Source organism: Schistocerca gregaria, chromosome 6, assembly GCF_023897955.1.
Source record: "Schistocerca gregaria isolate iqSchGreg1 chromosome 6, iqSchGreg1.2, whole genome shotgun sequence".
Classification (NCBI taxonomy): domain Eukaryota; kingdom Metazoa; phylum Arthropoda; class Insecta; order Orthoptera; family Acrididae; genus Schistocerca; species Schistocerca gregaria.
In genome coordinates, this window is record NC_064925.1 from 139,425,284 (window position 1) to 139,441,405 (window position 16,122).

General features: G+C 42.3%; 1 protein-coding gene across 4 annotated transcripts in view; it reads left to right on the forward strand.

The window, feature by feature from the left end:
* Positions 1 to 16,122, forward strand: part of LOC126278180 (carotenoid isomerooxygenase) — a 323,874-nt gene that overhangs the window by 140,587 nt on the left and 167,165 nt on the right. For 2 of the 4 annotated variants that reach the window (XM_049978086.1, XM_049978087.1), the window contains exon 2: positions 9,659 to 9,832. The exons of the other annotated variants lie outside the window; for them this stretch is intronic. In XM_049978086.1, the coding sequence (XP_049834043.1) occupies positions 9,659 to 9,832 (174 nt within the window). The remainder of the gene's footprint in view (positions 1 to 9,658; positions 9,833 to 16,122) is intronic. 4 annotated transcript variants of the gene reach the window in all.

Sequence of the window (16,122 nt, forward strand, 5' to 3'; positions counted from 1 at the left end):
CCGCTCGGTCTCTCTTAGTATGGTCCAAGTTTCGTTGAGCGCTGTTACTTAGGAGTGACAAATCATGCGAAGTGTGCTTTCGTCTTCCAGTTTTGCGCAACACTGTCCTTTCTTCTAAAATTTATACTTGCTCTGCACTGAGGTCACAAAAGTCATACGATACCTCATAATATCGTCTCAGAGCACCTTTTGCTCGGCACAGTACAGCAACTCGGCGTGGCATGGACTCAACAAGTCGATGCAACTCCCGTGGAGAAATATTCAGCCATGCTGCATCTATAACCGTCCATAATTGCGAAAAATTAGCAGTGCAGGATGTTGTGCACGAACTGACATCTCAGTTATGTCCCATAAATGTTAGATGGAATTCATGCGGGTGATGTGGGTGTCCAAATCATTTGCTCGAAATGTGCAGAATCTTCTTCCAATTAAACATCAACAGTTGTGACCCGGTGATACGAGATCCTTGTTTGGGAAAAGGAAATCCATGAGTAGCCACAAATGGTCTCCAAGTAGCCGAAAGTAACTATTTCCAGTCAAAGACCGGTTCAGTTGCATCAGAGGACCCAAGTCATTCCAAGTAAACACAGCTCGAGGTACACATTTTCTGCTGTCCCCATTGACGTATATCAACAACACCTGTTGGCAGCTGAGGGTTTCGATTAATTACCATTTCTTTCTAGAGAAGCTGCATGGTCATCATTGGTATCTGTTCTTTCGGAACAGTTACTATTCTTCATACAGCTCATACCGTTATGGAACGATTACCAGTTTGCCTAGTGTCTTGCTGACGACTTAGATCCATATGGCTTCGTCGGTTATGCGCTACATTCGAATCCCACCATCAGCTCTACCAACTGAAACAGGGACTCATCTGACCAATCCACGATTTTCAAGTCGTCTAGGGTCCAGTCCACACGGTCATGAACCAATTAGAGGCGCTGCAGGCGATGTCGTGCTGTTAGGCCATGTCCTGTGTGAGCGACAGAAGCGAGCGACAGCACACAACAGCTTCAGGCGACGAAACACAACGGAAGGTGTAGTTACGGACACGTCCTACGTGAGCCACATCTGTATCGCTGCCTGTCTCCCGCTGCAACTGGCGACGTTTGAGTTCAAACCTGTTTGAACCTTGTCGCTGAAGCACACGTGACAGAGAGCGACAGCAACGTGTCTTCTCGGCAAAGCAGTGGAGCGGACGCGACTGCAACTATGAATTACTTAACATCCGATTTATGGAAACTATTTGGTGAAAAAATTTGATTCTTATGTAAGCTATAGCTTGATATCTTTAAACGATATAAGTCTGAATTTATTTTCGTTATTCGTCCTAGTTACTGTGCTGCACGAAAGTTTTAAAAATTTGCAGAGTTAAAATCACATTGTGTACACTTTCCGTATAGTTTATTTAAGGCCATACATTATTGCATATGAAATGTAACCAATATATCCGAATCGTATTTAACGTTGAGACCGGAATGATATCTCTTATCATTCTTGAGATATTGGTTGTTAATTCCGGTAATGGGTCGCCCGCAGTGCGTTCGAACCTTTCCTGCTCTTCGGAAATCGAGTGGTCGTATCTCATAAAAGGTTCAATATATCGCATTTTGGAAATAACAGCATGCAAAAAGGACTATTTTATCATATGATTAACACTCAATACGTTTTTGTAAACGCGTGAGCAGAGCGAAAACAAGACTCCCTCTAACTTACACCATGAGGTTCTGTCCAAATTTCCATAGCCAAAGAAATGGAGAGAAACATGTAAACGGGGCATCAAAGTGACCAGAATGAGGTCTAGTTGGCATGAAAATATTTAACTGCTTGGAGTTAACGAAATCTTAATATATGAGCTGAGGAAAATTGCATATGAAAGCTGCTGTAAATGAAGTGTCAAAAATTTCATCTGTTCAAGACTTAGCTATTTTGCACATTAAAAGATACATTGGTGCGGTATTTAAATGTCAAAAAGGCTTCCTTCGAATCAAGTACATTAGGAATCATGCTTTATAAATAAAACTTGAAATTAAAAAATGAAAGATCACTCAAATATTTTATGAAATTATTTGTGTAAAAGAAATAAGTAGATCAGAGAAACGTTCTACATGCTTCTGAACGATGCTCAAAATCATGAACAGAAAATGAAGTGCACCAAATGTTTCTCTAATATTTTTTATTTCTTACTTTTAGACAAATCATTACATAAAACGTTTGACTTTCTTTTCAAAAATTTTGTAAGCTTTACTTTTACAGACTATTTAGAGTAATTGACACGCTCGGCCTTAACACTTACTGCTGATGTATTACGTTCGCAACATCAAATAACTGTAAAATTTCATGGTTCATTGTAATGTATAGTAGCAACAGCAATTGAGATATTCATACCTCATAAATTGGTAAGAGATGGAACGGATCACCCGTGGTACAAAAAAAGGTCCGAACGCTGTTGCAGAGGCAACGGAAAAAGCATGCGAAGTTCAGAAGAACGCGAAATCCCGAAGATGGGCTAAAATTTACAGACGCGCGAAATTTGGCACGTCCTTCGATGCGAGATGCCTTTAATAGGTTCCACAACGAAACATTGTCTCGAAATTTGGTAGAAAATCCGAAGAAATTCTGGTCGTATGTAAAGTACACAAGCGGCAAGACGCAGTCAATACCTTCGCTGCGCAGTGCCGATGGTACTGTTATTGACGACTGTGCCGCTAAAGCGAAGTTATTGAACGCAGTTTTCCGAAATTCCTTCACCAGGGAAGACGAATGGAATATTCCAGAATTTGAAACACGAACATCTGCAAGCATGAGTTTCTTAGAAGTAGATACCTTGGGGGTTGCGAAGCAACTCAAATCGCTTGATACGGGCAAGTCTTCAGGTCCAGATTGTATACCGATTAGGTTCCTTTCAGATTACGCTGATATTATAGCTCCCTACTTAGCACTCATATACAACCGCTCGCTCACCGATAGATCTGTACCTACAGACTGGAAAATTGCGCAGGTCGCACCAGTGTTCAAGAAGGGTAGTAGGAGTACTCCATTTAACTACAGACCTATATCATTGACGTCGGTTTGCAGTAGGGTTTTGGAGCATATACTGTATTCAAACATTATGAATCACCTCGAAGGGAACGATCTATTGACACGTAATTAGAATGGCTTCAGAAAACATCGCTCTTGTGCAACGCAGCTAGCTCTTTATTCGTACGAAGTAATGGCCGCTATCGACAGGGGATCTCAAGTTGATTCCGTATTTCTAGATTTCCGGAAAGCTTTTGGCACCGTTCCTCATAAGCGACTTCTAATTAAGCTGCGGAGCTATGGGGTATCGTCTCAGTTGTGCGACTGGATTCGTGATTTCCTGTCAGGAAGGTCGCAGTTGGTAGTAATAGACGGCAAATCATCGAGTAAAACTGAAGTGATATCAGGTGTTCCCCAGGGAAGCGTCCTGGGACCTCTACTGTTCCTGATCTATATAAATGACCTGGGTGACAATCTGAGCAGTTCTCGTAGACTGTTCGCAGATGATGCTGTAATTTACCGTCTAGTAAGGTCATCCGAAGACCAGTATCAGTTGCAAAGCGATTTAGAAAAGATTGCTGTATGGTGTGTCAGGTGGCAGTTGACGCTAAATAACGAAAAGTGTGAGATGATCCACATGAGTTCCAAAAGAAATCCGTTGGAATTCGATTACTCGATAAATAGTACAATTCTCAAGGCTGTCAATTCAGCTAAGTACCTGAGTGTTAAAATTACGAACAACTTCAGTTGGAAGGACCACATAGATAATATTGTCGGGAAGGCGAGCCAAAGGTTGCGTTTCATTGGCAGAACACTTAGAAGATGCAACAAGTCCACTAAAGAGACAGCTTACACTACACTCGTTCGTCCTCTGTTAGAATATTGCTGCGCGGTGTGGGATTGACGGAGGACATGGAAAGGGTGCAAAAAAGGGCAGCTCGTTTTGTATTATCACGTTATAGGGGAGAGAGTGTGGCAGATATGATACACGAGTTGGGATGGAAGTCATTACAGCATAGACGTTATTCGTCGCGGCGAGACCTTTTTACGAAATTTCATTCACCAACTTTCTCTTCAGAATGCGAAAATATTTTGTTGAGCCCTACCTACATAGGTAGGAATGATCATCAGAATAAAATAAGAGAAATCAGAGCTCGAACAGAAAGGTTTAGGTGTTCGTTTTTCCCGCTCGCTGTTCAGGAGTGGAATAGTAGAGAGATAGTATGATTGTGGTTCGATGAGCCCTCTGCCAAGCACTTAAATGTGAATTGGAGAGTAGTCATGTAGATGTAGATGTAGAATTAAATATGTGTGATATACTGGGATAGGTGTGAATATCAAGTTCTTTGGCAAGACCTTAAAAATATACTTCCCTATGCAGTGTATAAAGTATACATAAAACTTAGTATAGAGATAGTATTGGAGTCAGTAAAAATGTAAGACCAGCCTAGAATCGAACACATGACCTCTTCTGAACACGAGATCTGGAACGAGCTACCTCTACACCACAACTAGCTTTTATCCAATGATTCCAATCTGTTTACTTATCTTAGTATTTATCATAGTTAGTCATGTAGTAGTCAGCCCTGTGCATTTTATTGGCTGTTAAATGTTCTTGATCATGTAAAAATAACATTCATATTTAATTTATTGATGAGCCAGTCGAATGCTGAAGAATATGTCTGGTGATGTTCGTAGTTGATGATATTTATTAAATTCTCCATGGAGATTCCTCTCTTTATAAATTTCATGCACAGCATTCCTTTTCACATTATTTTCTTAAGTAAACCTAATCTTGTAGCCTCACTTTCGAGCTACAGTATTGTACGGGTTAGGGATGCCGTTTTATAGAAACAGCTGGTTGGCACTAAGCAGCCATCTTGTAGCGCGACACGGTCGGTCGCTCGCTCGCAGGACAACCAAGCTTTTCGCCCGATGCTGCTGCTTGTCGCTGGAGTGTCGCAATCCAGAAGTCGCTCGCTGTCGCTCTCTTCTGTCGCTCACGTAGGACACGGCCTTAGCAAAGGCAAACGTGTCGACCGTCTGCTGTCATAGCCCACTAACGCCAAATTTCGCCGCACTGTCCTAGCAGATACGTTCGTCATACGTCACACATTCATTTCTGCGCTTGTTTCACGCGTTTTCACTCATTGCTGCTTGTCTGTTAGACTGACCACGCAACTGCTCCCGCACTTTAAGTGAAGACCGTTGGCAGCTATGTTGTCCGCGTTGGAGACAGTGCCTGGTATTTGGTATTCTCTACACTGTACTGACCCTATGGATCTTGTAATATTGAATTTCCTAACGATTTCCGAAATGGAGTGTACCATGTTTCTAGCTCCAACTACCATTCCGCATTAAAAGTCTGTTAATTCCAGTCGTGGAGCAATGATCACTTCGGACACCTTTTCCCATGAACCGTTTGAGGACAAATGACAGTTCCGCCAATACACCGCCCTTTTATACCTTGTGTACGCGACACTACTGCCATCTCTATATGTGCATATCGCTTTCGCCATGACTTATGTTACTGACAAATTCTACTAATTCAGAAGTACTCAGTGAAGCTTATCACATTAAGCCTGGTGAAGTAAAATAAGAAGCAGAATACAATTTGTAACTGAATTTTTCTCGCAAATCATCTGCAGACCTATCCTTCAATTTACGCAATCCGTTAAATGTAACCGAATAATTTTATTGGTTCAAATGCCTCTGAGCCCTATACGACTTACATCTGAGGTTATCAGTCCTCTAGACTTCGAACTACTTAAAGCTAACTAACCTAAGGACATCATACACATCCATGCCCGAGGCAGTATTCAAGCCTGCGACCGTAGCAGCAGTGCGGTTCCGGACTGAAGCGCCTAGAACCGCTCGGCCACAATGGCCGGCGAATAATTTTAATTACGGTGAACATATATTTCTCAGTCAATAAAAAATCGACAACCTTCTTTCTTTGGACTAAACTTAAAAATTTCACATAATCCATTTTTTGCCTGTGGTAACATCCCCCTGTTGGACTGAAGTAAATAAACTGATTGGCTTCCGCCGACCGAAGACAGAAGTCTGTTCGTTCGGCCGCTGGGATCGGTTGCACCGAGACTGTGCACGTACTGGCTCACTGACTTGAAAAGATCGGCCGATGTCGACCGTTGACGGAGTGCTCCGATGACTGTAGCACTGCGACCGCAGCCCATGAAAACCGACCGCTGGCCCGAACGCACCGTCTCGGTCCAGCCATCGGCACGCGTAATGCGGCTTACAGTTCGCACTCTGCGGTTGCAAACCTAGGAGGCGCGCCGAACATTAGCCTTCAACCGCAGACAAAGAGCCGGACAGGCAAGCGGATCGAGCAGGCTGGGCTGTACTTCGTCACAGTAACCACAGCTAAGACGAAAATCGAATACTACCATTACGTCGTTTGCTTGTCCTGTACTTCGATTTGAAGCTTTGTTGACTCGTGTTCTACTAAGTTTTCGAATAGCGATTTTGCGTCGATCTTGGTTTGCCGGCGCTTCATCGTTTGCAGCAATGAGCGTGGTTAGTGTCGGGCTACCACACATTACTGTTTTAAATTCTGTCTGCAGTGGAACTGCAAAGGCACACGCACAAGCGTTATTTCAGCTTGTATTGGCAGCCTGTAGCAGTAGTAAACTATTTGTAACCTTGTACAAAGTAATCACCATTTAGAGGATAAGGTGTAAAAACGGACGCACGCAGCAATTTATCAGCCGACTGACCAACCGACCAATTTCGTGGGAGCCTACACACGTCTCGACCAACTACACTAAGTGATTTGTTTAACTTTAGTTCATTGAGTTTATGTTTCACTACATACCGCTTACTTTCATACAGAAACAAAGATGAGTGTTTGTCTTCGCTGTTTTAGAGGTAATAAGACCCCCACCCCCCAAAAAAACCCTACAACCCCCCCCCCCCCAAAAAAAAAGAAAGAAAGCTGTGGGCCAAGAAATGGCTAATGCACGGAAAGAAATTTACTTCCGCACTGTTACGTAAGCAGCTGAGAGCCGATGATTTTCGTAATTTCCTAAGAATGGATGAATCGTGCATTTAGGAGCTACTGAACATCGTCAAAACATTCTTAACGAAAATAAGACAGTTGTGAGAGAGGCTGTGAGCTGGGAAGATAAGCTACATTGCGATTTCTAGCCACTGGCCTCAAATTAAGTGCTGTTGTATCCCCACAATTAGAACCTAAAATGATTCCCGAAACTTGCAAAATGATTTATAGTTGAGTGAAGAAATACACCATAGTAAAGCAAAAGAAATAAAACAAAGGACGTTCTTGTTCATGTTATTAATCTGTTTACATATGTAGCATAAAATATGACCTGTAGTTCGAGAATCTCACTTAATTCGATGGAGAAACACTACACAGGTTGATGGCGCACATACTCTAATAAATACAACGGATGTATAAGAAATGAAGCAGTTAACAACTGTTAGAACTACAAAAAGAATCCCACATGTTGCTTTTCATAGCAGGACTCAGAAAGCCCATATCGATGATGTTTCGTTGAATGTTTCGCACGCTGACTCTCAATGATGGTCCAACATTGAAATCTGTAGCAGTTTGCGGAAGGGTTGCACTTCTGTCACGTTGAATGATTCTCTTCAGTCGTCGTTGATCCCGTTCTTACACGATCTTTTTCTGGCCGCAGCAATGTCGGGGATTTCTTGACATTCACAGTTCACTCGTGAAATGGTCGTAAGAGAAAATCCCCACGTCATCGCTGCCTCGGAGGTGCTGTGTCGCATCGCTCGTGCGCCGGCTAAAACAGCATGTTCAAACTCACTTAAATCTTCATAACCTGCCATTGTAGCAGCAGTAACCGATCTAACAACTGCGCCAGACACTTGTTGTCTTGTATAGGTGTCACCGACCCCAGCGCCATATTCTGCCTGTTTACCTATCTCTATATTTGAATACGCATGCCTATATCAGTTTCTTTGGCGCTTCAGTGTATTATGCCCTGGTCTCAAATTAAAGAAGAGAACCATCACTCGGCGACGCGAAACCGGAAGTGCTGGGACAAGTATTAGTTGAACAAATGCTGTCAAGAAGAAGTCTTTGAGTCTGAGCTTGCAGGCCAGCTGAGAGGCAGGTGAAAGAAGGCTAAAGGCCTTCAGAAAAAGTAAATTAAACCCACGAAATGGTCTGATTCATCAGCCTCTTGCGCCTCCTTCGTCGTGGACACCGATAATGAATCGGATATCAACGATGAGACTTGAACATAAAAATCTGCCTCTTTTTGTGCTGAAATGTTCTTTCCCAATACTTGCGGGGAAGTGTGGGTTTAATGCGTTATATAAGGACTGAAAGAGAATTTAATTTTGCGATTTCTGTAAATATAATTTTATTTAACTTTTAAATTAAAATGCTTCAATACAAAAGTTGTTTTTTGTTGATTAGTATACCGTTTTGAATTTTTATCCATTTTAAGACTTTCAAACTTTTTAGAGAGGACCCATATTTAAAGCCCATTCGTTTCATTGCTATTTTACGAGTTTCTTGATATAGAATAGAAATGATTGATACTGATCCTTACCTTGCTGCTGTTGTCAATGAAGGTCAAATCTTTAGCATTTTTCCAAGGGACAGTACCTTTAAGTTTAAAACAAAAGAGAGTGGTCATATTCACACACTTTTCTTAATGTGTAAAATCTTCTGTTTTGTCCACTTCTGAGAGTGGCTGATAATCTCAGAAAAAAATCTGAGGATGTAATACTACTAGCAGGATGTTTTTTCACGTCGCTGAGGAAATGTTAGTCACAGATCACAATTTTCCTGTGTTTTTTTCTTTTTTCAGTCGAATGTCGCTGCTGAAGTTAATACTATTGCCGATACATTTCTAAATTGATGTTTTTATTTTGATTTTATAGTCTGCAATCAGTGCGTCGAATATGTTTTTCTGGAGGTTGTTGTGGAAAAACGCTTGATTTGGTGTTTGTCTTTGCTATGGGATTAGGCGAAGTCCTTATCGCTTTAAGTTATTGCTAACTGACTTTTCTCTATATATAAAAAAATTGTTGTTCCTCTCTGTGTCCATATCTCTACTGTTCCTAAATTAATTTTTTTATTTCTTAGTACTCTCTGCCATGGAAGCCTAAAGAAATGATAAAACGAATGGAGGATTTGCGAGACTGTGCCTATTATTTTTTATCTACATCTGTGCTTTGCTAAACACTTTTCGGTGAAGAACGGAGGATACATCTCGCACCACAATGACTTACCCTTTTTCCTGGCCCATTCGTGAATGGTGCATGGCGCATTGGTAAGACCAATATGAGTCGAAATTGAGTTATTTTTTCCTGTCGTAGCTACATCTTCATTATGTGGACTGATAATTCGGCTATCAAAGCTTATAGTTTCCGAAATAAGTTGTCATAAACGGAAGCAACAAAGAAACTTTCAATGAAAAAAAGATGTGAAAGTTGCCTTAAGTGTCACTGTGGGTGGCTCTCCACTGCGTGTAATTTATGTGGAATTTTCAAATGAGAGGATTGTAGTAATATTTTTGTCGTTTAATTATAAATTTTAAATTTTAGAATCAAAGCATGTGACGTAAACGGCATTCCGTTTGTAAAGGCAGAGACATTCTGGTCTTGTTCGCAGGGCTCAATTGCGCGTTGGTTTTCGCAGTCACTGCAACGGCGGAATTCTCCGCTCCGTTTTGTTAGCACAGCAGCAACCTTTCTGGCGCGACTGTTCAGCAGTGTCGGCGGCGGTGCTGGGGGTTTCCCAAGAAGCCCCCTACGTGCTTCGTCTACGATCCACAGTTTAATACAGGTACACACCCAGAGCCGCCTCGCTTTCCTTACGAAGCTGAAGCGAGTTTGGTAGACAAGTTTCGTCAGCTAGAGCAAGTGCTACTGTTGATTGTCAAGCCCCGCTCAGCGTCTTAGCTGCGTAGTGCACCTGACGCTGCATTAAACAGCTGCAGAGACACTGAAGTCCGCCAGATAAGCAGCTTGTGTTCTGGTAGGCTGGCGGTTACGAGTCGGTTATGCAGTAACGCGGCCATCAGCTGCCGCCCGACCTTGGCGGGCTCTGAGCCCGTGTTTAGCGTCACCACGTGTCGCGCATGCGCAGTAGGATGCCACGCGCCAGAGACTGCAGTTCACCTTTTCTGTCCTGGTTTTCATCTATTACTGCGTTACCGCCACGGGTTATTTAAATCTATGTTGGTTTGCTTCGCAACTGTGTTTTTTCTTTGAGGACAGTGCTCCATTCGAGTACTATTAAGGTCGGCACATAACTTACTGTTTGTCATGGTCAGTTCACCTGCGTAGAGATGAATCACCCATGTTTTCTTGCCTCCACACCTCTCACGAGAAGAACAGTTGCCATAATCTGATTTCCCAGAAACTTCACATGGTGGAAGAGGGGTCAAAGTAGGCGAACAAGTGTCTCGACTTATCCGCATACATTCGACCGTTTCCGAAAAAACGACGATCGAAGTTTACGAGGTATTTTCCAGGTACTTAATGTCTTTTACCGCGCGACATTATCAGACGAAATGGTTGCTCAGTGGTTAACAGTGCGACTTGTTAATTTTGCTCCCTCTGTCCAAAACCCGACTATTACTTTTATTTTAATTTTTCATTTAATTACCTATGTCTGTTGAAGATTACTATACGAATTTTTTCCACAGTAGATTGATATAACGTTTCCTTATTCGTCTGTTAATTTTTTTCTAATGAATCAATTAAAAAAATAAAAACTCAATAAAATATTTTTGGTGAAATTCCTGTAGTGTACCTGATTCGTAATCAACTGTAAGCACCAGTTTTCGGAAAAGTGACACGTTATGCATGGTTTTCCGCGAAATTATTGGCAACGCGTGAAATCTTCACTGATGTTACCGATGTTTCTTTCCCGAGTGAGATTCACGCGAAGAAATGTCACTGTGGCAAACCTGCATTCGCGAGATGCTCGTGGTGTCTGTATCGAATGTTTCTGCGACAGGTATTATTCAAAGGAATGCATCAAATCTTTCTGAAGAATAAACATAAGAATAAAATACAAGAACTGATGTAAGATTCAAACATTTGAATACGAGAATTTAAAATGGTTGTAGCCCCTGAAAATATCATAGATGCATATATTATACAGTAAATATATGACATGATTGTCAAAGCCAGTTTTAATTTTACAGTTAATTTAATGCCCTTGTAGCCTCGAGCTTGGTAAGGAACATTCGTCTAGTAACCTCCTACGGATATGGTTACATAAATGAAACAAATAAACCAAAATAAATCGAGTTTCAAACAGGGGGCGTAAATGTTTGAGGCTGAGATTAACGCGAGCTAAAACGCATGGAAAATACATCGAACACTTCGGCCGTCGATTTCTCAGAAACGGTTGAGTGTCTACGGTTAAGCCAAGACACGTGTTTTTTGTTATTTCTTTTCTTAATGAGAGAAGTTGCTGGGTTGCTGGTAAATTGTGTTATGGCACTCGGTGTGTCTTCTTCGTAAGTCTTTCAGACTGCAGTGGGCCCGCTTCCTATCGGCTGAGCCCAGACCTATCAGCTCCGCAGCTGATAACCAAGCCTTAAGCCATCGAACCTATTTACGTCACCGGCGTGTCCAAAATCAGGGGCGTACCTAGCGAGGGATGGGGAAGAGCAGCTGTCCTCACCCCACCCCCTCCTCACCAGGAAAAAAATACGAGCCCCGTAAATCAAACCCACTTCCGGCCCGCCACACAGAGTACGTTAAGAGTCAGTTCTGAAGAACTCAGATTTCACAAGAAATGACTGACTACAGCTGCTACTACCCTTGTATGTCCTAAGTCACTTCGCCTTCGCCACGGTTTTACTTAGAACTAAAAATGCCAGACGGTTTTGAGGTCTGAAAGCCTCCAGTATATTCAGTACACGATGTTTTTTCTCATGTTACAAGACAGTGTAAAAAAAAAAAAATACAAATGTAAGTAAACAAAGCAGTCGCATGTGTCTGAACATTACCTACCTGTCAGCGAAATTAAGTACGTTTTAATATTAGGGACGGTACCTGTTACGAAGTGCAAGCATTTGTAATGTTTGGTGATTAATAAACATAGGGTTTAATAGTTTCGGATTCTATTTTCTAAGAAATTCTACTTCATTTCTTCCATTTCTCCCCCCTTCCACAAAACTACAATATGTTTTGCTTCACGTATCATCCCCCCCCCCCCCCCCCTCTAACACCTACTGCACGCAGATCCTCCTGTTTCACTAGTTCACAATGCAGTACGCGTAAGTGTAAAACGGTCAATACTTGTTATTTACTTTGTGGAAACACTACAAATCTAGCATCTAGGCTTCAATACGCTCACTAATCTTTACTAGTTGTTACAGCGACAGCCGCTCCTATAATTTAGCACCAATTGCGGTTAGAATTAATGTTTATGCTGCACAGATTTTTTTAATTTTTCCAGTAAAATGACAAGTGATGGGTTTCTCTGTAGCATATCAAGCTGTACGACTGCCTAGTAGAAAGCAGTAATTATAAAAAGCAGTTGCGTAGGAGAAATGGATTTTTTTAAAGGAATTGCTTTTCGTAATTCCTTAAGTTATCAGTTAGAACAAATCAGAGCTAGTCATAATAGGTTGTTAGCATGCTTTGCAGAGGCTGCTTCTGCTGTTAATGTCTAACTTCACGCTTTCCACGTCTTTTAAGACTCTTATTCTTGGCCGGCCGGTGTGGCCGAACCGTTCTAGGCGCTTCAGTCTGGAACTGCGCTACCGCTACGTTCGCAGGTTCGAATCCTCCCTCGGGAATGGATGTGTGTGATGTCCTTAGGTTGGTTAGGTTTCAGTAGTTCTAAGTTCTAGGGGACTGACGACCCGAGATGTTAAGTCCCATAGTGTTCAGAGCCATTTGAACCACTGGTTTTTCAGTCTTCATTTTAACCCAGATTTCAACTGTCAACAATGTGAAGCTGCCAAAACCAGCACATGGTTCGAATTCCAAATCAAAAATGGTTCAAATGGCTCTGAGCACTATGGGACTTAACATCTGAGGTCATCAGTCCCCTACAACTTAGAACTACTTACACCTAAATATCCTAAAGACATCACACGCATCCATGCCCGAGGCAGGATTCGAACCTGCGACCGTAGTGGTCGGGCGGTTTAAGACTGAAGCGCCTAGAACCGCTCGGCTACAACGGCCGGCGGTCGAATTCAGCCTTAAGCTGAGAGACAGTTGGATGGTTGGGGTAATCCAGTAGAAAGACTTGGCTTGGGCCAGGCGAAATTATTACTATCAGTATCTACATACATAATGAAGTCTGTACGGAACTCTCAGAATGCGAGTAGTACACCGTTTTTACTACCGTATGTGACGTGAAGGCCACCGTGTTTTGTTTCGCCGTTTTCTTATGATCTCTCCTGGCATTTACTTATTCGCTACCTGCATGGAAAGAACTTTGAAATATGAAACAGCAGTTCCTTGCTTCGGAGGATATGCAGCAAATTAATCTTGGAACATAAACCTCTGGGTTGATAAGTTCACACAGAGAAGTAACAATGAAAAAAGAATTTCCTTTGCATTTTGTTTCATTTTGAGCACGTAATTTAACGGAGTCCTAGACACCGTATTATTCAGACAATTACGCCTTATGAAACGACAGCTGATTGCGAATGGCGGATGTCGACAGACCAGCGTGTAATTTAATAATTCAATTAGTTGGTGAACGCAAACGGATCTGTCTTCATTACTCATCCGATCTGCCCCCCCCCCCCCCCGCCCCAGTGATCTGCAACATTCTTCTATAGCGCCACGTGTCAGTAACTCTTCCTATTTGAACGGTTTTCATTCCTCGGTAGAGAGGAAGACAAGTGAACACCCAAAGAACTAAAAATATCTTGTTGCCGTTAATTTTTTTAGGAATGCTTGGTTTTGCCTGTCTACACCATGTATCTTCACTACTCCCGCCATTGTCAGTTATTTTTCTGCCGATTCAACAAAATAATCTTCTACATTTACTGTCTCCTTTCCTAATCTATGTCCCTCAGCTTCACCTAACAAAACTGTACTTCATAGCGTTATCTGCGTTTTACTGTTGTTAGTGTGTATCGTCTATCCTCTTTTCAAGACGCTGTCCACTCCATTCGACTGATCTTCCAAGTCTTTCGCCTCCTCTGACAGAATTATATTGTCATCGGCAAACTGAAACGAGAGTTAAAATTAACGAAGAAGAAATGAAAACTTTTCAAAGTTTCTCCTCGGTTTTCTTTACTGATTACTCAGTACGTGAATTGAATAACATGGGGGATAAATTACAACCTTGCCTCACTTCCTTTGCAGTTACTGCCTCCACTTTCAATGTCCCTCGACTCTCTTAATTGCACCCTGATTACTACACAAGCTGTTGATGACCTTTTGTTCCCTGTATTTTATCCCTGCTACATTGAGAATTTCAAAGAGTATTTTCCAGTCAACATCCTCAAAAGATTTCTCTAAATTTCCAAATGCTATTCATACAGGTTTTCTATTCTTCAGTATGTCTTCTAAAATGCTATCAGTATTGTCTCACGCGTTTCTACATTTCCCCAAAACCCAAATTGATCTTGCCCAAGGTCCACTTCTACCCATCTTCCGTTCTTCCGTGGACATCTAAGAAGCTATACTGTGCAACTTACTTTTCAAAACGAAGCATCATTCTTCAATATATTTAAGATCATCTCTTATCTGTCGCCGATAAGTGATAGCAGTCGGTACGAAAACCGGTTATCGGACAGGAAAGCATGATCCAAGCCAGTGTAGGCTTCGTACTAGGAAGATGGAGACGAAGCTGCTCCATCCTGTTAGTTACTGATGATTGTAACGTGTGTGGAGCAGTTGCGGCTGGTAGTTGCAATCCATCAATTGCATGCGCGAATCCAAATACTTTTGGTCAGTACAGCCAGACCGGATGTGGAGACCACGCTCCAGCGCGTGTTCGTGTTCCGTGACCAGCCTTCCGGTGTTTCCAGAACGGTACGTCACGCAAAGGGCGCAGACAAGTTCGCTTTCCTGTCTCTCTTACGAACGTCTGTACTCAAATGAAAATCTGCTACTATGTATGCAAAAATGCTGCTGGATGTTTCGTGGGAAACTAGGGAAGCTTAGCCGCTACTCGCCAGAGGCCACTAGGTGTTCACGAGGGCCTTGAGTAAGTAAATCAACACATTTTTTCCTGATAGCATTCAGGATTTCAATAAACCACGTAGTTCCCTACTCTTTTGGCTACAATACCCTATTTTTCATCATAATCTCTGTTCTTTCGCCACCTTACTTGGAGGGCCTATGTTCTACTGCCCGACATCGGAACGAAAGTCTTGCTGCATTAATAATCACATCATCCACGTACTGCCTCCCTCGGAGTGCATTCTTCATTGTGTCAAACACATGCAAGCTTTTTCTGTTCTCCTGTTAATCGACGAGGTAACCCAACAGGCACACACCTCCGCAACTGGTGGGCGAGTGTGTAAGCACGTTCAACCGAAACGTCCAATTACACAGCGAGGTGTTTGATTGTGATCTGTCGATCACCCCGAATGAGTGTGTCCGCACGTTCCAATAAGGCAGATTTGACAGCTGCATGCGGCCGGCCTGCACGCGAGAGACCATACATGTTTGCGCGACCTTGGTGCAACGATGAAAACGTCTCGCCCAACGACTCATCGTGCGTTTGTTCACTGCCAGATCTCCGTAGACACTGTGCAAGCGCCTATGAATACACGACAGTCAACATAGACTAGAACATATTAGAAGAATTGCGGTTGGAAGCCATGAGGAAGCGTTGTGTAATGTGAAACTGCCCATGTTGCGAAAAAACTTTCCTGCTCAAGTATATTTGCAACTGATCTAATCACCAATTTTTCAATTTCTCCCAAACTATTACATATCTGGCTTGAAATGTATAGATAAAAGTTCCTTGTTCCGTAGTGTTCTAATGTCACTGCCAGGTTCGAAAAGAATCCCGCGGGAAGACTTTTGACCTCGATTATTTCTAAAACGGAGTCATCGTGACTAAACCCTTTCACAGAAGCATTCGTCTTCTTCGAATGGCCCCAGACCAGTACGCCGAAGTTCGCCGAATTCTGT